Source organism: Ambystoma mexicanum, chromosome 6p (assembly GCF_040938575.1).
Source record: "Ambystoma mexicanum isolate Mex_15411 chromosome 6p, UKY_AmexF1_1, whole genome shotgun sequence".
NCBI classification, from domain to species: domain Eukaryota; kingdom Metazoa; phylum Chordata; class Amphibia; order Caudata; family Ambystomatidae; genus Ambystoma; species Ambystoma mexicanum.
The window spans coordinates 331,130,889-331,153,546 of NC_090935.1; the positions used below are offsets into that span (position 1 = coordinate 331,130,889).

General features: G+C 44.5%; 1 protein-coding gene across 1 annotated transcript in view; it reads left to right on the top strand.

The window, feature by feature from the left end:
• The window catches only part of TARS1 (threonyl-tRNA synthetase 1), a 202,602-nt gene that overhangs the window by 121,900 nt on the left and 58,044 nt on the right, over positions 1–22,658 (top strand). The window contains exons 15-16 of the mRNA XM_069627089.1: positions 9,589–9,689; positions 13,518–13,622. Coding sequence (XP_069483190.1) covers positions 9,589–9,689; positions 13,518–13,622 — 206 coding nt within the window. The remainder of the gene's footprint in view (positions 1–9,588; positions 9,690–13,517; positions 13,623–22,658) is intronic.

Sequence of the window (22,658 nt, forward strand, 5' to 3'; positions counted from 1 at the left end):
CATAAACGCGTCCGTCGAAACACTTTGCTTGCCGGATAGTTCTGATACTTCCAGCACGTGTTTGGTCTGAGTAAGCTGAGCAGTATCCATGTTTTCTTCTTGCTCCGAGATTCTTGCACTAGACCCTTTGCACTGCACTTACCCTGATTCTCTGCACACTCTGGCGAAATGTCCTTTTTTCTTGCACTTCAAACAGAAAATGTTCTTTGCAGGACAAAACGTGCTCATAGAGATATGGCGATTGATGGCACATTGGTAGCATTTGACTTCTCAGTTCAAATTCAATTTCTTATATGCTCTCACAGCCGCTACTTCACCCTCTGCTTTTTTACTCTTCATCGTGGACATGTATTTGTGAGTCTGTTCCATTCCTCTTGCAATCTCTATTGCTACCTCTAAAGTCACATCTTTGGTTAACAATCTTTCTTGTATTTTCATGTTGCTTTTGCAACGCACCAGCTGATCTCGTATCAATGAGTCTGTCAACCCTCCGAATTCACATGTGACTTAATGATCTTAGCGCTGCCACAATGTTTTCTACTGGCTCCTGTGGCTCTTGGACTCTCTGGAAGAACTTGTGCCTTTCGAATGTTGTTTTCTTTTTTGCTTCAAAAGGGATTTCAAGTTTCTTATCGGCTATAATGTACTGGTCCATATCACCTTGGCCCTCCAGTGGGGGCTGAGGCAAGCCATCATAGACACTACGACCTTCAGTACCTAGGTTGTGCTAAAGAATCGCCTCTTTCCTCCCTGCAGCAAATTTGTCGCCCCCAATTGCCACCAGGTAGGTGTCAAAAATCTTCTTCCACCTGTCCCACCTTATAGGTGTTGCTCCTCGCTAAGATAAGAAAGGTGGGGGCAGGGCCATGCTGGCTGCAGCCATGATGATGTGAAATGTGACTTATTTCACTTTGTGAGGTTAAAACTTGTTAGTCTGTTTTCCCAGAATGCAGTTTTTATTTGCCTTTATGTATGCTTGCTAGTCAGGCTTGCACACTGTCTCTGTGTGCTCTTCCCTTCGTGTTCTCGTGACTCGACAATTTTAAATAAAGTTCCCAGGCTTCAAATGCCCTTCCTCTCCTTTTTTATTTCTAGGGCCAATTGGGCTTATTTTTCACTGCTGACAGCTTCATCCCTTTAGATACTGAGCCCATCCGCCTCCTGTGTCAGCGCCCGCCTCCCCTCCTCCTCACCTCCAGTGATCACTGCCAGGGGAGCGCAGCTGACGACACGGCCCTGCGTGGCCTCCAGGACAGCTCCGGCGTCTATAACAGCGCCACCGCTCCACCCAGCCCTGGGCCTCTAGCCGTTCGTGCTTGCAGGGAGGGGCTGGGGTGGCGCTGCGGCTGCTCTGAGCGAGTGAGCCTTTCACTGGTACGGAGCGCGGACAGCAACGTGCCGTGGCAGGCCGCGTAATCCTCGTCGCCAATGTAAAAAGGAGAGCCGGAGGCGATATGAGGGAGGACAAGGTAAGTTAATTTCTCAAGGGGCCCGCTGTGCCCATCCGCTCCTCGCTACCTCCAACGGTCACTGGGTCACGCGAACCAAGCTCCGTAAGATTCCAAGAAGATTGGTTCGCGTGCCCCCTCATTTCAATCAGGACAAATCTCTACACCATCCCAAAAGGGCCTTGTCTGATTCAGGAACTCAGTGTACAGTATTGAAGTATATTTGTGTTACTATTCTATTGCTTCCGTCTAAAGAAGGCTTTATAACTGACTGATGAATAAATTAAGTGTTTATGCAAGAAACCTTGAGTGTAAGAGTTTATTTGAATACCTGTAACTGTGAATCTTTGTAACTCCACTACAGCTCCCATTTCCCCTTTTGTGATAAGCCTGGCTGCTCAACACGCTACCAGAAATGTGTAGTATAAGCTTATACCAAAGGTTGGGTTGCCTATACCTGTAGTCATAGTTGTTTGTAGTGTTCCCAGAGGGGACTGCATTCAAACTTTGCCTAACAGCGATGTTAGTCACTGTGTTTATAATAAGTAATTTTATGCAGTAGATTAAATAAAGTGACAGTAAATTCACCTAAGATGGATGGCCAACTGTAGCCCAGGAAAATGTAATGTTGTGGAATTAACGTAACGATGCAAAACAAACCTTGACATCCGAGAAATATGTGGATCAGAAGGATGTATTACTAGTAATGTTTAAAGCAATTATTTGGGCCAATTCACATGGTCCAAAATATGTGCTGAGGGCAGAGGAGACCACCATGTGTGCAATGGTGTAGGCCATTTTAATGAATCATTGTGCCATATACACTGAAGATCCAATTTTGTTCTAGAATGTGTAATGGTCTAGCAATGGAGAAGCCACATCTAGATGCTGTTTCTTTATAAAAGGTTGCTGAAGCAGAGCCTGTAGATTTTGGATGCAGATTTTTTAACAGTGCTTCCTTATGGCTGTGGGTCTGCGCATGTGTTTACTCCAATGCATGAAGGAACACACACCAATGTAGGCACAAGTGATACACTGTAGCTCAAGGGGCATCAGTGTAATACAAGGATTTAAACCTGTACAGTAAGTTGGTGGTAGCAGCTATAAATCAACTTCTAGTAGAAAATGCCTGGGACCTAAGGGAAACCCAGGAAAAATGTCACTGGTCTGGGAGTCACCTTAGAGTCACTTTTGAGTTGGATAAGATGGCCCATATGACTCAACAGGACAGTGTCAAAGCTGATCTTCGATTGTAGTGAAAATCCAGCTACGTCCCAGTTCTACAATAGATCCAGAGTAGGCAACAACCTGCCTCAGGATATGCCCGAGAATACCCTCATGTGGAGTTCCACTGCGATGTTTGAGACCATCAACCCCAGGGTTTGGGCCAGTGTAAGGCGATGACAAAACACGGAAGATGGTGGCCTTTAGAATTCAATGACCACAGACAACAAGAACCCCTGAGGGTAAGTATCTAGAATAAGCCACCAACCCAGGCCATGAAGTGTAAATACTCATGGTGTCAATTCTAAAAAGAACATGTCTGAAGAGCAGTAGACTAACACAGTGAGCAAAATACTTCTCTTGCAGGGTGAATTATAGGACTCTGGGACATGGACCGCAGACCAACAACAACCCAAAGAATGAACAATTGGCCTTTTACGCCAGGGGTGAAAATGATGGCGAAGAGGACTCCAAGAAGGCGGAGAAAATGGCAGGTTCTAGAGGCTCTATTGACAAGATAGCAGATTAGGGTCTTAAGATGTAGACCAACTGTTTAGATGACCCAGGATTGCCCAAACGAATAAAACTGGTGGAGTTTGGGTGCCCCGCAACCCTTCTGGATGGTGACCCCAAGGCTCACAATCAAGGCAGTAACGCAGGAAAGCAGTGGTGAAACGGGCCTGGGACACTTCAAGCAGAGTTCCCAGTTCACATGATGTGGAGAAGCCGGGGAGGATGAGGGCAGCCCAGGAAGGATGTCCAGCAGCTAGCAATAAAAAAAAAAAAAACTGAGCACAGGGAAGTACACAAGACCCTACCAGAATGGCCAGACCTGGCCCAAAAGTTGCAGTAGCAGCACTTTTGTGGAAAGATCCTTCAGCAAATAAGTAAAACCTCTGGAGTTGAGCAGAAATCCAGGGAAAATCCAGCAGAACTGAAGTGGGGCTAGGGTTTCTCCTAGAAATACCTCTGCATCCTACACCTATGAGCTGGCATAAAACGGCCCTCTAATCACACCAGATGTCACCTAAATAAAGGTTTTGGCAGACAGCCAAAAGTTGCCAAAGATTAAGGTCCTCCCACACAGGATGTGGAATGGCTGTATTTGAACTAGACTGGTCTAATCTGGGCCAAGCCACAACGGAGGATGCAGGGCTGGGCTCAGAGTTAGCCCATGTGTCCACAACCATTTTAGGCCTGTCCCCTCGTTTCCCCAAACAGGAAAAAAAACCTGGAAACAAAATAGCAGTGTGCATGACATTGGACAATACATTGGCACTCCAATGGCTACCATAAAGGTACCTCTTGCTACTAATGCAGTAAATCAGCTTGCAACCCTGGTGAAGCCAAAACTAAGTTACAGCTGCCGCTAAGCTATGCCCTTAAACCAATGTAGAATTTTAAAATCACTTTCGGGCCAAAATGGGGTGCTTATGTGCTACCACAGGACTATAAGGGTTGCAGAGGTATTTCAGCAGAAGGTCCTCTGAGTACGGAAATAAGTTATGCTTAAGGTACTAAATCAGTCCAGTCTTGTCAAGTCCACACCTCTGTTATCAAATGGGCCAATGCACTTTCATGGGCTTTTTGGTTCCTCATGGCAGCCCTTAAATGAGATAAAAACAGGGCAGTTGCAACAAATCAAACCCACCAGAAGACATTTTGGTGGAGAGTCTTACAAAGCCTGCACATTTTTATGGCACATTTTTGGAACCCTAGCCACTCCCCAAAATATCCATTGTCTGGAGCTTAACACCTGACCATTCTTGCTCGGTGTACTCAAGTCTCCTCTAAGCCAACTGTCAAGTCGATCTGCAATGTAAACATCACGCTGTGCCTACTGTCTCATCTACGACAAAAGCTTGGCACTTCCAGCCCTGTATTCTACTGCATAAAAGCAATACAATTCTGCTCACTCTTATATAAATGCATGCATTCAGGGCTCTCTCTGAGGAAGACAGCATGACTGGTTTCTACCAGCCTCCAAATTTAGGGGACTGAGAACAGACTATCACTGGGTTATCTGATACTCTGAAGTCCATAACCTCATTCATGACAGCTATGTCAGGTGATCAGTACCACCTGATCAGTAAATCGAATTTTCTATCTTCTTTGGCTTTTACCCATTTATGATCAAATATGTACTGCCCACTATCTTGATTCCTTATTAGGTGCATGTGGGGATTTATGTCTCTTATGCCAAGCTGATTCTTATTCATTGCACTTCAAGATTCTTACTGTGCCCCTTGTGAGACAGGCCTGGTATCAAGAGAGACACAGACTCAAAAATGATAATTTCCAAACCTTTATTTTCTAAAGTTTCTTTGTTTGTGTAATGCTCAACTGGCCCGAACACTAAATGGATGGTTCCCTTAACTGATGTTTCTAAGGGCTGTCGAAGTCTGGAAGTCCAAAATAAAGATCTGTCTGTGTCTAAACCTATGCTGGCCCTCACTCTTTAACAATGAAGTCTTTCAAAAGCAGAAAGTGGTGGTTCAACAAAAATAGGAAAAACCAGGATTGGTTCCAGGTTGTCTTCTCACAAAGTGTAGGTCGGTCAGCTTCAAAAGCATGAGTGCAATCAAAAGGGGCAGTTCATAGGACCTTCTCCATAGTTCAAACAATGTCAATGTCTTGAATGCCTTGGGGTTACTTTCCCCAAGCTTCAATTCCTTCAGTAACACAACATTATACTTTGATAGGCCTATTAGGGTTCCCTTCCCCAAGCGTAGGCCTCTTTCAAGTTCAAACACAAGTTCAGCTCATAGGCCTGTCAGGATTCCCTTCCCCAAGTTCAGGCCCCTCTTGAGTTTCATTAACTCGAATTCAGTTTGTCAGGATTTACCTTTCTTTCATAAACAGTTCTTTCAAAGGGTTATCATCAGAGACCTTTGAAAACGCCAGGTTTTATACCCCTCCTAAGCGCGACTACTCCGAGCTTCAACCCCTCTTTTTTTATTTCCTGCTCTTCCTTCTCTTAACTTAAGGCTTTCTGTACCCCTTCGTGTTACCCTCTGTTTTCTTGACTTCTTTCTGGTGCCCACTGGCACCTTTCTTTCCTTCTCCTGCACACGTGCACCTTCCTCTCCTCCTTGTGACGACAGGCACCTTCTTTAATTTTCTCTGTGCACACTTGCACCTTCTATTTCCTTTTTATTCCCCCCTGGCACTTTCTTCACCTTTCTATGCCCACTGGCACCCTTTTCCGTGCACATTTTCCACTCTGTTGGGTTGCTTGCACCCTTCTCTCTCTTTCCGGGTCGCTCGTACCCTCTTTATTACAGTTCTCTCACTTTGTGCCCCTTGCACGCTCTGCTTTTCTTGTTTTCTCTTACGTTCTTACAGTTCTTTACTGGTTTCCTTTTTAATTTCTTTCCTCTTTTCCATTCTGCGCCTCTTGTTGCATTTTTTCACCTGCTCCGCTTCACTCACCTGCATGCTCCCAAGTGTCTCTCTGTCTCTGTCTTTCTCTTTGTCTCTATCACCCCCCCCCCCACCCGGGCAGCAACGCAGTGACAAGCAGTCACTTCTGGTTGTGCGGGCCTGAGGTCAGGGTCTCTCTACTTGCCCATCAGACACCCTTCAGACCGGCACAGGTCCCCCTTTCCCACCTCTTCCACTCTCTCCCCTCTCTCCCTCCTCCTCTCTTCCTCTCTCTCTCTGCTCTCTCCTGTCTCTTCTCTCTTCTCTCTCCTTCTGCACTCTCCTTCTGCACTCTCCTTCTGCACTCTCCTTCTGCACTCTCTTCTCACTTTTTTTCTTCTCTCTTTCTCTCTCTCTCAAGCCACGCTGCAGCCCTTCAGTGGGCCAGCGTCTCGGCATGCCATTCTCCTCCGGGCCATCGATCCTGCTGCTCTCTGCTCCTTGGCTCCTTTGGTCCAAACAATGTACCCGGCTCACTCTTGCACTTGTGTAGAATAACATTTTTTATAGTTTGAAAGAAAGTCAAGGGTTAAGTGATAATTAGTAAATGCCTGACTCTATTGATGGGCCTGCTAGGGCGTTTTCCTAGAGTCCCACCTGGCGGTAAGACTTTAGTAAACTATCCCAGTGGTTTGTAGATCCCCAACTCTTAGTATCAGTCTGTACTACTGCTGGAACCTTGGTACAGTGGCAGAGCAGTCAGGCCTATCTTAAGAGGAAGCTTAGGTGAGTACACTGAACCCAATTAGCAAAACACACCAAAGAAACACACACTTAAATCTATATAAAAATATACATTTATAATATTCACACCACAATCATTTGATATACTACACTTCGGGATACTTTTAAAAGGACACGTCTTAGTTTGCGGTTGCATTTGTTGCAACATTAGACATTGAAAAGACAGTGCTATAATATTATCGGTAAGTATGCGCACTTGCGCTTCTTAGCAGAAATACGTTAAGACATTTACTCTGCATACACATATAAGAAAGTGACTTTAGGGAATGGAAAATGGGTAGTTAGTGCAGTACTAGCAAGGTCTTCTCTTCGCATTAGCAAGGTCCAAGAGATGTTTTCTTTGCACAAAAAGTCTTTTTTAAGTCCAGAAACACAGCCCTGGCTAAAACAGTTCGGAAAAGGCTCAAAGTCTTGACAAGCAGCAGAATATGAAGAGTTCCTGTGGATTTCTTCAAGTCTCTAGTCTTTAATGATGCAGCAAGTTAACAACTAACGATGGAAACCCTGTTAAGGACTCGATAAAGGGACACAAGCAGCAGCTTGTGTCTGAGGTAAGGAGGGGAGGGGAATAACCTGGACACCTCTGGGTGCACTCCAAAACTCTGGAGTGACTTCACGGATCAAGGTAAGCAATACCTTTTCCCCCACAGTGTCTTAGGTTTGAAGAAAAGGATCATGGCTGGATTCTCTTCGATGTGACAGTTCTGCACTCTGCCTCCAGATTCCTTCGTCTGATGACAAAAGGAAGGACAATGGACAGTATCTCTCGGCAGCAGTACCGAGGGAGGACCTCTGGCATGGCTTTCATCAACTTCTTGGGTCAACCTGTGGATTTGTCAGCAGCAACAACAAAGGACGTGATTCGCCCAGTCAATAATCTTCGCTTCTCGCATTCCCACACTCGGCCTGGGGGGTCTGGGCGAGTTGGATCGTATCTATAGGAATGTCCTTGAGTGCTCAGCAAGCAAATATTTGGACAAGTTCGGCGTTTCCACCATGATGCACTCGGAATGGGCAGCAGGACTCTTGGTATTGGTGGTTCTTGGCTCTGGAAACCTACAGGACCTCGGGAGATGGCTCAAAACAAAAGTTCAGCTTGGGACTGGTTGTTCCCACCAGTCGAAGGGAAGGATTCGGCCTCTTCATAGTTACTCTGTTGCACAGAAAACTGGGCCAGGACCGCAGTGGTCGTTTCACGGTGTTGCAGAGGGTCTGCAGATGTCTTTGGCCGTCTTCTTTGGTTACCTCAGCTTCCAGTGGTTGACTTGCTTTACACTCCAGAAGCCTCACCTTTTTTATAAAGTTCCAGTACTCCGTCCTCTGCAATTTTCCTCCATGGTTTACAGAAAAGGGCGTTTGGCTGTCCAATCAGGACAGCCAGACCCCCAGTGGGCGACTGTCACATTCAGGCACTCACTCTGGCTGACTGAGGACGAGGGGGGATGGGGGGTTTGAAAACCTCCTCCACCACTTCCTACCTGGCCAGACTCTGTGGATCCTAGGCGGGGACAACCAAGAGTTTCCGCCAAAGGCAAAACACACACACCAGCCTCCCCCTCCCAGAATGGTAGAAGAAGGGCTAACAAACAACAACCACGCTAGTAATGGCAAAAAAAAGGGAGGCCTCAAGTTGGTACTTGGGTGCACCTATTGTGTACTACCGAGGCTATGGACATAGCCTGCGGTACAAAAATTACACAATAGTTGGTAGAACACGTCCACTGATATCAGTCGTAACTACAAGATTGTCTATGTGACTAAAAAGTCATAGCAGCAGAGAGAAGGGGTATACTAGGTATCCCCTTGGCACTCCACTTAATGTGGTGTGTGCCAATCTCTTAGACTATAAAGGTTTATCCTTATCCTTAAGAACTGTAGTTACTCTAGGATAAAGAAGAGAAGCTCAAAGGGGGACTCTAAGGGTCCCCAACAATACTGCCCATAAGGAGCTGTGTGCTGCGTTAGTGAAATACTTGCTATGGAGGAAAATAGACTCCCTAGTACAGGTAAAATACAAAGAATAGTGTTCCAAAAGACAGAGCCCATAATGAGTGGAAAGTATCCACTCATTCAGGATTAAGGAAAAAGGTCCAGAATTCCAGCAATAAGTTATGGGGTTTTCACTAAGAGAGGGGATGAAGCATAACAATTATAAATCTCCCTAAAGGGGACTACTTAAGTACTTTCTACAGCCAGTTTCCCTTACACTCCCCATGTTATTCCTATGGGAAATCTACACTACTCCCGGTTGCCTTTTCCTTGTCCCAGTATTTGTTGGAAATGGGGAGCGGTAGATGGAATTGGTTTGGAAATGCCCCATGAAATCTCAGGGAATGGGTTTTGAGGTATAATGGGGGGGAGGGGGGAGGAAGGGGAATTCCATGTCTCGCCCTCGGGTATTCTCTGACCAATCCCCCGTGACTCCACTCAAGTGATCCTCCCTAGCTTGTCCACCCCAAGGTATGGATCCAGTAGCAATGGCTGTCCCCTTGCCACCTGAGAAGAGGATCCATGGGTAGTAGGAGTGAGAACACCCTCAGGTGTCCCCTATAATTCCGATATGATGTTCTGCTTGGGTATGCTTTAACCTCTTGTTTAATTGGTATGAAAGACCAGACTATTTTTGTAGTGCCCCTGACCAAGACATAGACAATAAGGTTGCATGGCCTATGCTACAAGGTTAAGAGACTGCTTCACATTGTTGGTACCCTGCGATACATTTTTGTCTTTTTCTGTCTCTAATTTTCAGATTGACATTCAGATTAAAGATGCAATTGGCCGATATCATCAATGTGCTACAATCCAGCTCGATTTCCAGCTTCCAATTCGATTCAATCTTACTTATGTAAGGTAAGGTGTTGTGTGCTGGTATTCTAAACTTGTTTAATTCAAATAAAGATTGACCTTATGCTTGCAACTGTTTTTGTTAAATGCAGCACTTTTATTAAATGAAGCACTTTTATTGTGATACGATCTACTGTGATTAACCCAGCAAAAGGCTGACTCGTATTCCCCCTTCTGGGCTGCCTCTGAAAAGGCTTCTGTAAATATCAGCCTTTTTATGATGGGCTGCTTCCTCCAATAACATATCGAATGGGGAAGCCCCGGCAGGGTCAAAATGACCAGGGCTGTCTGCTTGCGTGGGCTGTACCGTTTGTTAGGACAGTTATTCTAAAGTTCTGCCAAGACTCCATAAAAACCATATCTGAGGCAGTACAAAAACTCCACTCACTCTTACTATAAGGCTATACCACCTGAGAATGAGGTAATATGGACAGAGCAGCCAGGCTTATCTTGGGAGGGAGAAAGGGCTGTAGGAAGGTACAAAGAAATTGTAGGGAACACATGGCCCAAAGAAACACTGAAACACTATGTATTGTAAAAAATGATTTTTTTTTAAATAAATACATTTAGGCCAGGATAAATCTTGTGAAAGGGGAAGTATTGTTACATATTATATAAAGACCATCAACAAAAAACCACTTGATGCTTATGGTATACACTCCAAAGTATAACCTTGTTAAGAATAGCAATAAGCAGTTCAAGGTGAGTTAAACCTAAAGTAACACTTTCCGAATTGCCTTACGATATTCTTGGGGAGTAAAACCAAAGTAGTTAGACTTTTAGAATACAATCAGTACTTCAAGGGCAGTAGACCCTATTGATCATAACGTACAATGTTATCCACTTTCAAAATCCAACACTTGTTACAAGTTTCTCTTGCAACAAATGTAACTTTCTTCTATTATGAATGTATACAGTTACACCACCAGTATTACTTTCAACAACAGTTCAGAGCTAGTAATATATAGAGGGTCCTTAAGCTCCTCAAGGAGAAGTACGAACACAGTAAAAGTTCACTAAAGCAGTTCATAGAAAGCATAACCCAATATTAGTTTCAGGAGCAAGAGCGATTCAAGGTCTGTATAACCTATTGGTATATAAACCTATTACACTACTTCTATTATAGGAATGGACAGTTTAACCAAGGATACTTTTCTGAAGTGTAGAACACAATTCTAGGTTAAGAACTCTAGCAGACTTGGCATTCAGTAGTTCAAGGTAAGTAAGTGCCTATATACTTTTCAGACGGGCTACAAGCAACTCAAACACGTATTAACTGCAAGACTGTTTTAGAAACACACTAAGCAATTCAGGGAAAGCAAAATCCAATGGTACACTTAAAGAAGAGCAATCTGCTATTCAAGTTAGGTAAACCCTATTGGTAAGCTTTTACACTTCAGTGAAGAATAACTAAACAGTACAAACACTATTACTTTGAAATAGTGTTTTACTCTTCTTAAAAGTAAGTAAAATAACTTATATACTTTTTAAAGGACCAACCAGCAACTTGAAGCCAAGTGTTAACTTAAGGGCACTTGTAACTTATTTTGTTACAGAGATAGTTGCTACACTACCTTCTTTAGCAAGTGAGTACTTTTCACACTTGTTATAATTTCAAGGCAGAAGTCTGATTTTTTTTAAAGCCCTTCCGTAGCCTATAGCATGAGTTTTCTCAGAGGCAGAAGAGGGTTCCTAGTGGTCTAGGAGCCAGCTCTAGGCAGGTCAAGATATGGTTCAGCGGCAGGAAAGTCTGAGTTAGAGGATATTTCTTCAAATAAGCATGTTTCACTTCATAGTTAGTTGAAAGTGTTCTGGCACTTCTCAGAAGGCTCCCTATATGCGAATTGTATGGGCAAACTTCCAAACACTCGAACCACCCACTCAGCCTCACAGGGTTCACTCAAGACAAGACTTGATGTACGTATTACCCAAGCCAACACTGTACTTCAGTTAAGAAGAAGAGCGTCTGTTTCTGTCCTTGTAACTACTTTTTAGACCCTTTCGTTCCCAAAAGCACTATTTAGTGTACCGTGCCTTGCCTTCTTTAGGGCCCTTTTAGGTGGCCATACTTTTGATTTTCGGCATTGGAGAGTCTACCCGATTTTTTTCTTTATGAACATGTATGTTTATCCACATCGGCAGAAAAAATTGTCATGCTGTGTGTTCCTTTAGGATCTTAGAAAATCTTTCATACATCAAGATATTATAAGTGAAAGCTTCCCCTAAAAAGGCTCATTTCCGGTAGGGAACACCAGGTTATGAAACAACTGTGCATATGCATGGTAGGAAGATGTTTTGATGAATTGAGCTTCAACTGCTTGATTTACAATGTGCATAACGGATCATCTAATGGCTGGAGAGTATAGCAGCCACAAATTGCTGGTGTGACTGAACTGTAATCTCCACGTGACACTTCAGTAAATCCAAATGTCTGTAGAGCTGCAAAACTGTGGGCACAACATGAAACAAAGATGGTAAGCAGGTAATTTCCCCAGGTGAGCAGCCGTTGAGCAGAGGTGCAAAAGTTAAGTAAATCGTGTTTATAGGAAATTTACAAACCTAACGAAGCGCCCACCAAGCTCATGGCATCTGAATGTAAAAAAGCCACAAGTATATAGGTATGATATAAGCAGAACAAATTGTAAACCCAAAATATTTTGTGCAAGTAATCGAACATGGAAGAGCATCAGCGTACCACCTCCATTGCACAAAGTAGGAGAAAAAATGAGAACCATTTCACTCCCTTTTAACTTAATAGCGCACTGTCTGCCATTTTGATAATCTGTGAGTATAGTACAGCCTCCTACACATTGGAAAGACAAAGGCTGAATGAAGCAAATCAATTTATTTCCTCCATAAAGGATTTTCACATGATGTAATGGGAGATGACGGACATTTGAGGCATCGGACGCTCTGGATGCTGTTTTTTTCCTGCGTCATCTTGCTCGGACAGTTTCCCTCAAAGCCAAATGCTCACTGCTTACCTCAACAGCAGCCTAAACGTAGCAAGCTTAAGATTCCTTCCCCATTCAATGACGGAGGTAAGAAACTGGGTGGAGAGTCGGACCCTGTAAATGTAGAGCACTGTGCTCTCCTTCCTCCATTGTATGCTTGGCAGACCTCCTGGTGTTGGCATACCTCTGGGGAAAAATGGAAACTCCATTAGTCAACTGAACAGCTCAGGGGTTTCTCGGCCGTTAACACTGGGCGATACCAGCAGTTAATATTGGTAAAAGCACTCGAGGCGAAGGAGCTCCAGGCTTAGCCACCTTTATCTGCTTACAATAGCCCCCATGCTTTGAACTTCTTTTAGATAACCAATGCTATTTAACTATTTTATTCTAGAGTATCGGCCATGCATAATCGGACAGATGTGCATTTTGAGACTTTCATTTCAGAGACATCTGGGGAATTCAAATGTGGGACAATTTCTAATTGTACTCCCTTAGGTTCAGCAAGGCCTTTCCTTTTGTGTTACACAGTGCCTATTTAGTGCAACCTGTAGGTATATTAAAAAAAAAAAACCTCAATGAAAAAGACCAAGACCTTATGGCGAATCGTGCAACCGTTGTTAATGGTGTCTAACTCATTTGCAGCAGTCACACTAGTTGTTTTAGGATAACGACTACATTTAAATTGGTCCTTTCTCATTGTATGAAAAGGTATCTTGTGTGGCTATTTCAAAATCTGGGAATAGTTTGGACTATGGCCTTGAGATTATATATATTTATGTTGTAGCAAATGTATTATGAGCATGTTGAAAAAATGTTTTTAAAATGTCATATTGTTTGCCAAAAACTACTCTAACATTTTTGTTTAAAAAAAACGTTGTAGCCATGAGAGTGACGACAAAAAAAGACCAGTTATTATTCACCGAGCTATCCTGGGATCTGTGGAGAGAATGATCGCTATCCTAACTGAGAATTATGCCGGCAAATGGTAAGTACTTATGACCTTTTTGTTCTTAGTTTTTTAATAACTATTAAATATTGTAAGATTACAATCCATTAGAGGATTGATGTGCTCCCATGTCAGATAGACAAAAACAGCAGTATTATTTTGCTCTTAGTGTTTCATGATAGATGACTGTTAGGAGAGACTTTGAGAACCTGCCCAGTGGGAGGGTTCTTAGAGTTCTAGTTGGTGAACAAGGAATTAGACACTTGGTCCAGCCAAAACTCTTATAAGGTAACATAGGTAGAGCAGTAAGGCAGAAGGCAGAAGTCGGGAGATCAGGGACCGGTGTGCAAGTACACACTTGGAGACAACCAGGGAAAGGAGCAACGCAACACACTGAAGTACACAAATATACAATTTAATAGGTCTTCAATGCATATTCGAGTAAAACTCAAGAATGCCATACACTACAAAGCACTCCTTCATACACACCCTGATATTTTTTGTGATTAATATGTTAATATTTGGATAGCTCATTTAGCGGGCACCCTGACATAATGTCCCCTAATATACAGTCACACCCCACAATTCTGGTCAAGAAACACTGCTACCATCAAGGTATTGATGATGCGCTTAACTTCTTCGACAATGGCTATCCTTGCCCTCTGGATCCCCTCAACCTCTTAGCCATTTTTGACACAGTAGACCAGCAGACCATGACCACATGAAGATCAGTGAGAGCGTACTCAACTGGACAAATCCTACCTTGCTAATCCCCACCGATTTATCCATATAGATTCCTCCAGATCATCAACTCTATCCATCACCTCTGGAGTCTCGCAAGGATCTATCCTCTTCCTCCCCCGCACCACCCTCTCCCTGACCCCCCCCCCCCCCCACCTCGATCTTTAATCTTTACACAGAACCTCTTGGAACCTTCCTGGCTCAACACAATAGCCACAATCTGCCAATACACAGATGATGTGCATGTTTGCCTCCAGATATCCTCCATTGAAGGCATCCACAGGCTCAAGGCTTGCCACACATTGATCCTTTCCTTGATTTCCAGTGCCCCCCCCTGAAGATCTATTCCTCCAAGACCAAATTCCTACTGCTGACTAACAACAACGAATACCCTGACATTCAGACCTGATGCTCCACTATAAACCTCTTCGGCTTCACACGCCAGCTGACCACCTCCGTCTTGTCCCTTGGGTTCTACATCTATAGGCACCTCTCCTTCAAGGAGCACATAGAAAGGAAGAGAAAAATGGCTTGATACCAACTTTCCCTCCAGCGGAAAATCAAGCACTTTATTCCATCAATCAACTTCACACCGGCAGTCCATCTTTGGCCCTCTCCCTCCGGGATGGTGGCAGTGCCTTTATGGAAGGTCTTCTGGAGACTACTGTGGCACCCCTCAGATGTGTCCTACATCTTGCAGCATGACTCATCAAAGGCCTTTCAACCCCTTCACCTTGACCCTTATCGAATTCTGTTTCCCACTGCATTCACGTATCTCCTTCAAATCATCCTGCATCATCTGCACGACCATTACACTCCCATCCCCAAACTGTCTTGCTGAGAAGCTCAGCATTTTCGGAGTCAGTAATGGCCCAAAATGTCGCCCTCAAAATTCCTACTCCGAAAATTATGAATTATTTTCTTTCCGATTTCCCCCACCCCGCTTTACACTCCACATATATATATGTGAGGGGTATGGGATATAATGGTAGTATGGGGTGCTGCGGGGCCCTCACCCCACATATGTATGCAGTGTAATGGGGGTTTAAAAAAAAAAAGAATTTGGCCATCGAATTCTGGGGGTCGTAGGGATCACATAGATATTCCTGAGTCCTATGATCCACCAGAAGCAAGGGCATATGCAGCTTTTATCTCTGCTGGTGCTATGAAAAAAGAACCAGATGACAAGCTTTCTCTCTCTGATTCTGGAACCTCCTACCGGTCGCCCTCTAAGTTTCAGGAAGGAATTCAAGACCATCCTCTTAACCTAGGTCCAACCCCAGCTCCGCGCCAAACCTAACTTGTGACCTGGTGATTTGCTCCCCCTTGTTTCCTCCCCTAGTTGCTTGTAGATCCTTTGCTGCCAAATTGCCCACTCCCTCATTGTTAGCTCTTCACTCCCTTGTATTGATGCTTTGCCATCTACTTCCATCACTATCTAATTTCCCCATAACTTGTAAAATTCTCAGTTGCTTTTCGAAGCTCAATAAGTATCCTAATAATAATAGAGTGGGGAAGAAAGGGTTGAGTGGATGTCCTTTTTCTATATCCTGTTAAGTGCCTCCAGAAACAGATCTGCTAATTTCTGAGATGCACTGTCATGATTATTTTAACATGGAGAGCTCATGCAAAACCTGCTCATCACCCTGTTGCATAGTTGATAACCGTCCTATTACAGGGAATGGCAAAGGGCTTACGGACAGGGTTTTGAAATCACAATAAAAGTATGTTTGTGTCTGCTTCGGTTTAGTATATCCCTGGGGAGTATGTTCCATCATGTCCTTAATTCAGGTAAGGATAGTCTGTTGCTTCAATGATAGCGATTTCAGGTTTTATTAGTACACTGAATTTAGATACTTTGTGTATTTGAGATTTTAAGGTATCGATTGTTTTATTTTCTCTTTTATGTAAAGAAAATTATGACTTTTACTGTTCTTAAGATTTTGAAGGTTAATGAATGAAGTGTATTGATGTATTTTCTTTGATCATGAATTAAAGGTTGATTTGTTTCAACCAAATAATTATTTTTGTAAAAATTATTTTGTTGCAATCATCCCATCATATAGGTGTGTTAAGGTGGATTTCCAAAATTAACACTGGGTCTGGATTTTGGGAGGCCAACCTATTCTGTTGAACAGGAAGACCCTGAAGTCTAGCCAAACTCAATAAAGGTAGGTAGCAGAGTGGTAAGGCTTAGACTCAGGAGATGTGCGAGAGTGGATGCAGCGGTCCCTTTCGCACGTGGGATTTAGTTTTGGTCGGTCATGGTGCTTGAAACTCTGGTTTAGGCATCTTCCAGCTGAACAGCCACGGAACGGAAAGAAGACTTCTGCTGAGCAGGCGACCTCTGGACACTTCCAGGGTGCGGAAAAGACTGATTGCAACGAGAGTCAACACGGTCAGGCGGCGACAGACTATTTCAATGGACGAACAAGAGCAGCTCCTTCGTGCCTTAAGTTGATGCAGAAAGGCTGAAAATGCAGGTGCAGGCATCTTGTAGTACAAGCTGAAGAGCCTCCTTGTTCCAAGGATGCACTAAAAACTGCGATGACTGCAGCAAGTTAGCCCATCTGAGAGCTGGCCAGACCACCGTTTGGTCCAGGGACACTTCCGAAGGCATAGATCCTCGAGCACTAATCTTCAAGACTAGTTATCCCCACCAGTCCAGGGTTGAAAGCACCAAGGAAGAACTTTTTGAGATCAGGAAGAGTAGCAGGGCTTCCTTGGGTCTTGGCTGTAGACAATGCTGGTCAGCTGCCACAGTTGTCCTCACCATTGACATTCAGGTACTTAAATGTGGACTGGGACCAGACAGTCCCAGGCCCCACATCTGGGCTCACACACAATCCACCACTTTGCCTGAGAAAGCAGCATCTTTCCCTGGGAAAGGGCATCCCATATATGCCAATTCTGGACCTGAGAGGACAGGCAGAGGCTGTTGGAGTTTTCCTAAAATCTCCCAACAGGTAAGAGTCTATGAAACTATACCTTGGCATACAGGCCCCAGTATAAGTCTGTACTACCCAAAGGTTTAGTAGAATGGCAGAGCAGTCAGGCTTATTTTAGGAGGAGGATGTGAGCTGTAGGTAAGTACAATGAACTCAGTAAATGCATAGGTCAAATAAAAACATGCTCGCACACTTGTAGTTTAAAATTGACATTTATGTTATATACACAAGGCAAAACTATATTCAGGTAAGTAAATACCATTTAGACTAATCAACACAATAGATAACATGAGCAATACTTCAAGTAAGTAAACCAATACCAAGAGAAATAGATAGTTCAATGGTGAGTAAGATCACTTGTTTTAGTCACTGTTGTAGGAATACAAAATTGTTATTCAGCACCAGCAATAGCAGTTCAATGTTTCAGTAGTCCATCCCTATCTAATTGTGAGTTCAAGTCAGATTGGAGGGGGGCAGCAAGTGAGGCACAACAGAAGAAAAGACAAAGTTCCAAAGGATTCCTTGATTATAAGTAAGTATGATGCTTGTGATGGTCAAAAAGGTTTCAGGGACCTTGGGAAAGGCTCCCTAAATGCACACAATTATTAGGCCTGGGTCAACAGTATGGGTGAACACCCAAACACTGGAATCGGCACTCCAGTAGGAGCGACCAAATGGCTTGAGGTAAGTACTACCGCGAGTCCCACAGTAACTGAGGAGTGGTGAGGAAAATGCAGCTGGATTATTTCATGGTGTAGCAGCGATGGACCCGGTCTCCTGTCCTTGGTCGTGGTGATAAAAGGAGGGACTCTGGAAGTGATGTCACATCAGCAGTCGAGAGAAAGGACTCTCAGCACAGAATTCTTAGTACTCACATAGGTCTGCAGTTTTGGTACCTTTTTACAGGCTCCAAGGATGAAGGTTTAAAGCCTGGTAAATCCACCTTGGTTACTCGGTCCTGTATTCCGGTGAGGGGACTCTGAAGAAGGTGAACTTGTCTCTGGAGGTCCAGGTGTAGTTCGCCAAAGTTCTGGGAGGATTTGTTCATGGGGAGATGATGCATTGCAATTGGATCAGAGGTCCCCTTGTATTGGCAGTTTGCAGCCAAGGAAGGTCACAGCACGTTGGGCGATGGCTCGTTCTGCAGGTCGTCTTATGGCTAGTTGGTCCCACCAGCCAATGGGAAGGAGCTGTCCTCCGGAACTCCTCTGATGATTTTAAAAGAGGGTCAGGACAGCAGTGGTCTCTTCGCGGTTGCTTTAAGGGGCTACAGGCATCTCTAGTTGTCTACTTTGAATCTTCTATTCTAGTGGTCAACTTGCCTTCAGCCTCCGGCACCTCACCTTTTATTAGGATTTAACATTCATCCTCTGGTAACTCTCCCTGCAGTTTACAGCAAAGGGCCGTTGGCTGTCCAATTGGGACAGCTAGCCCCCCGGTGGGAACTGTTTCCTTTCCAAAAGGCAAGGATAGTTGAGTTTTAGGATCCTCCCATGCTTCCTGTCCTTGCAGACACAAGACCGGGAACCCCTTGAGTGGCCTCGGCGGGCTACACAAGCGGTTCCCGCCAAAGACCAAACACAATTCAGGACTTCCCCTTCCCAAGATGGTAGAAGGACCAAGAAATAACACTGACACAAAAAAAATGGCGAAAAAAGAAAGATGCCACATTTTGGAACAAAGGTGACCCGTCTGTACATAGTCGCAGATGGGAAGACAGCCTGTGAGCAAAAATAGCACAAATGTCGGTGGAACACGTCCACTGCCACCTGCCATGAATATAGGGTTGCTACTGTAACAGAAATGTTATAGGAGCAGAGAGAAAGGGAATACTAGGTAACTCCTCAGCACTTCACATGGGGTGGTGTGTGCGCGCTGATCTCCCAAAAGGAAAAACTAAGGACAAAAAGTATCCTTCTAACCTTGAACAGTAGTTTTTATGGGAAATAAAAGAATATAAAATGGAGAGCCCATATGGCTGCCAGCAACACTGCACATAAGGTGCTGTGTACTGCAAAAGTGAATCACAGATGCATTTTAATAGGTATGGAGGAAAGCATGACTTCATTAAAGTAAAAGACAATAAACAGGGTTCCAATGGTCGGAGCAAAAAGAATGAATGAGGGGGAAAAAAACACTCCCTCATTCAGGAGAAAAGAGTCCAGAAGTCCAACACGTTGTGTGGGTTTCCGGAGGAGAGGGGATTAAGCATAAAACTGATAACATTCTCCTTAACACAGGCCAAAGAAACAATCTGGCCAGTGGACACTCAAAATCTTGTGACATGGCCATCTTAGCATGCTAACCACTCTACCTAGCCATTTGCAGAAAATGAAAGTTGCACGAGTAAAGTTCAGAAAACCGTCCACTACCACCAGCTCATTCGGGACCCATTGTAACCAAAAAGCCACAAACGAAAAAGTATTCTAATCGCACTTCACTTTCGGGTGATGTGTGCAAGTGTAACAATACAAAAAATTCAGGAAGAGACATATGGGCTCACTACAACTTTGTTAACATTATAGTGGAATGTCCACAGCATTCCGAGTGGTGGTAGCCCTTGTAACTCACCATTTCATGCAGTCTTTGGCTGGAGGTCATTGCACCACCTCTCCAGCAAACTTGTATTTGGCCAGTGCGGAAACGTGCCGGTAGCCGTTAATACTGGCATGTTAATTCTGCGCAGGCCAACTCGTAATGAGGTCCTTAGTCTCTCAGTACTCGTAGTCTTATGGCCTGATCAGTTACACCATAGGAATAAGCGAAAAGACGAGACAAAAAAAGTAGAAGGCTTTACTTGCCTCCAAAAGTACCAGAGTACAACAAAAAGAAAGGGCGTCTGTTAAAGTCTATGGGAGGAAAGCAGCAAAAGAAAATCTTTCCTAACCCACCCCATCGGATGGTGGAATTGACAAGAGAATTGAGTAATTCTCCTTTTTTTCCATTCAGTCTTATTAATTTCTCTACAGCTATGACTGCCTTACAATGAAAGCTGCTGCCTTCTCTTCCAACTTCATTTCCCCCTTGCCCACCCAACACTGACTCTACCACTGATTCTTCCCTCAGCAACCTCTCTGTCCATTAACAACACCCTTGACTTCCTTGTTCCAGTCATAGGGGCAAGGAAGTCAAGGGTCATAGAGGATCCGCCTGAAACCTGCCTCCAAGCGTAACACCTGGTACGACTCCAAACGTTCAGACCATAAAAGTAAGTGCGGGGCTGCTGAATGGAAGTAGTACAGTTCAGGCTCACCCTCTGACAAACTGGCCTGCCGACTGATCCAGAGACACTACAGACTCCATCTGTGCCAAAAAAAGAGCCCACATCCAGGCACGAGTGTGCAATGCGTCCAACAACATGGCTGAACTCTTCAAAATCTGCAGGGAACTTGCCAACCTGTCTGCAGTATCTTCTCCCCTACTCCTTCCCAGGCCCATTGCAATGCACTCTCACTACATTTCCAAAACCTAGGACATATCGAACAGCCTTGTCACACGCTCTTCCAATCCAACCCTCTACTCGCATCCCTTCACTCCAACTCCCCATCCCCCTTGATTTCTCTTCTGCATTTGTCACAGTGTACCATTTCATCCTTATAAAAAGGGTCCATGATACCCTTGTTATCTCGGAACGGGCACTGGATTGGCTTACCGCCTTCCTAACTGACCATTCCTCCAAAACCATTCTGGGCCCTTTCTCCTTCCCTACTTCTCCACCTGTGGTGTCCCCCAGGGCTCCATTCCTTCGCCTTGGCTCTTTAACATATACCTTTCTCTGCTGGCACACCTTGTTTCTTCCTTCTCCCTCAACATCCAGTGCTACGCTGACGACACACAACTCTTCAAACTTCCTACTGACACCCTTGCACCTTCCTTCATCCCTGACTACCTCTCTGCCATCTAGGCCTGGTGCATTGCTAATGACCTCTGCCTCAATGCCAGCAAAACAGAGATTCTCCCGATTTTGTCGCCTGCACCATACTTCTTCTCTTCACTCTGGCATTCCTCCATGGGCTCCCCCCTGCCCCTTCCTCTAAAGCCAGAAATCTCTGAGTCATTTTAGATTCCTCCCTTTCCTTCATCCCTCATATTCAGGACATTGCCAAGAAGTCCCACTTTCTGCTCTTCCTTCTCAAAGGAACTCTACCCTTCCTCACCTTCCCCCAGAGACTCATTCTTGCCTGTGCTATGGTTCTCTCCGGGCTAGAGTATTGCAATAGCCACCTCCGTAATCTTCCTTCGTCCACCCTGCAACCCCTCCAGCTAACCCACAATAGGGTAGCAAGACTTATCCTTGGCCTCAAGCCCAGGGAACGCATCTTTCCTGCCCTACAAAGCCTTCCCTGGCTCCCGGTCTCGGCACAGATTAAATTCAAATCCCTCTGTATCATCCACAAGGCTATCTGGGGCCAAGGACCACTCTATCTTCAATGCTTCCGGACCAAATACTCCCCTTCTAGACTCATGTGTTCCTCTGGCACCAACTCCCTGTGTGTCAAGCTGCTAGAAAGAGAGCTGATGGTCGATCACTTTCCTCTGTGGGCTCACTCCTTTGGAATATAGCCTCCCTCTCCCCCTGTCTCTTGAGCAGGACCTCCTTAAGTTCTGAAAAAGTCTCAAGACCTTTCTGTTTACCTCTTCCTGCTCTCTTCCCTGGTAATCATACAGTAGCATGACTGATGTGCAGGCCCCTAATGTATCTTCTGGGCCCTGATCCCCCCCTATTTATCATCCCAGCCGCTGTCTATTTACTGCACTTACTTAGGCTCACCCTTCCCCTCGTGAGGCTGTACTATTTCTTCTCTTATTAGCACTTCACCCCGAGCACTTCTCCATGAGCACCACAGCACCCATCCCTTAACCCCCCACCCCCCTTCACCACATGGCGCGTTCTGAACACTCACAAGGTTTAGTAGGTTTGTCTCCTCTCCCTGTTATTCTCAATATTTGTTTGTACTATTAATTCAATAATTTATCTTTGTTGTAATTCATTGGCTGCCGTCCCCTTTCCCCACCCTGTTGCCCTGTGGGTGCTTTGAAACAGTTGTTGCTATTAGTTTAAGCGCCCAACAAATGATCAATAAATATATCTGCTCTGTAGACAGTGTTGTTTCCCTTAGACCACCAGCAGGGCGTCATCAAGGGCACTGCACCTTTATTTATGAGCTATAGTAAGGGTTCATGGGCAATAGAAAATGATCTCTGTCCAGCAAAGATCTTTAAAGAAGCACCCAAACATTGCAACTTCTCTGGTAACATAATGCAGCCAATACATTCATTGACATGGGGTTTTGTGCAGCAGAAGTTAAGTAGGTTTATGTAATCATGTTGAAGAAAGTGCAACTCAAAGGTCTTCTATTTATAGTTTGAGTAGAACACCAACTTT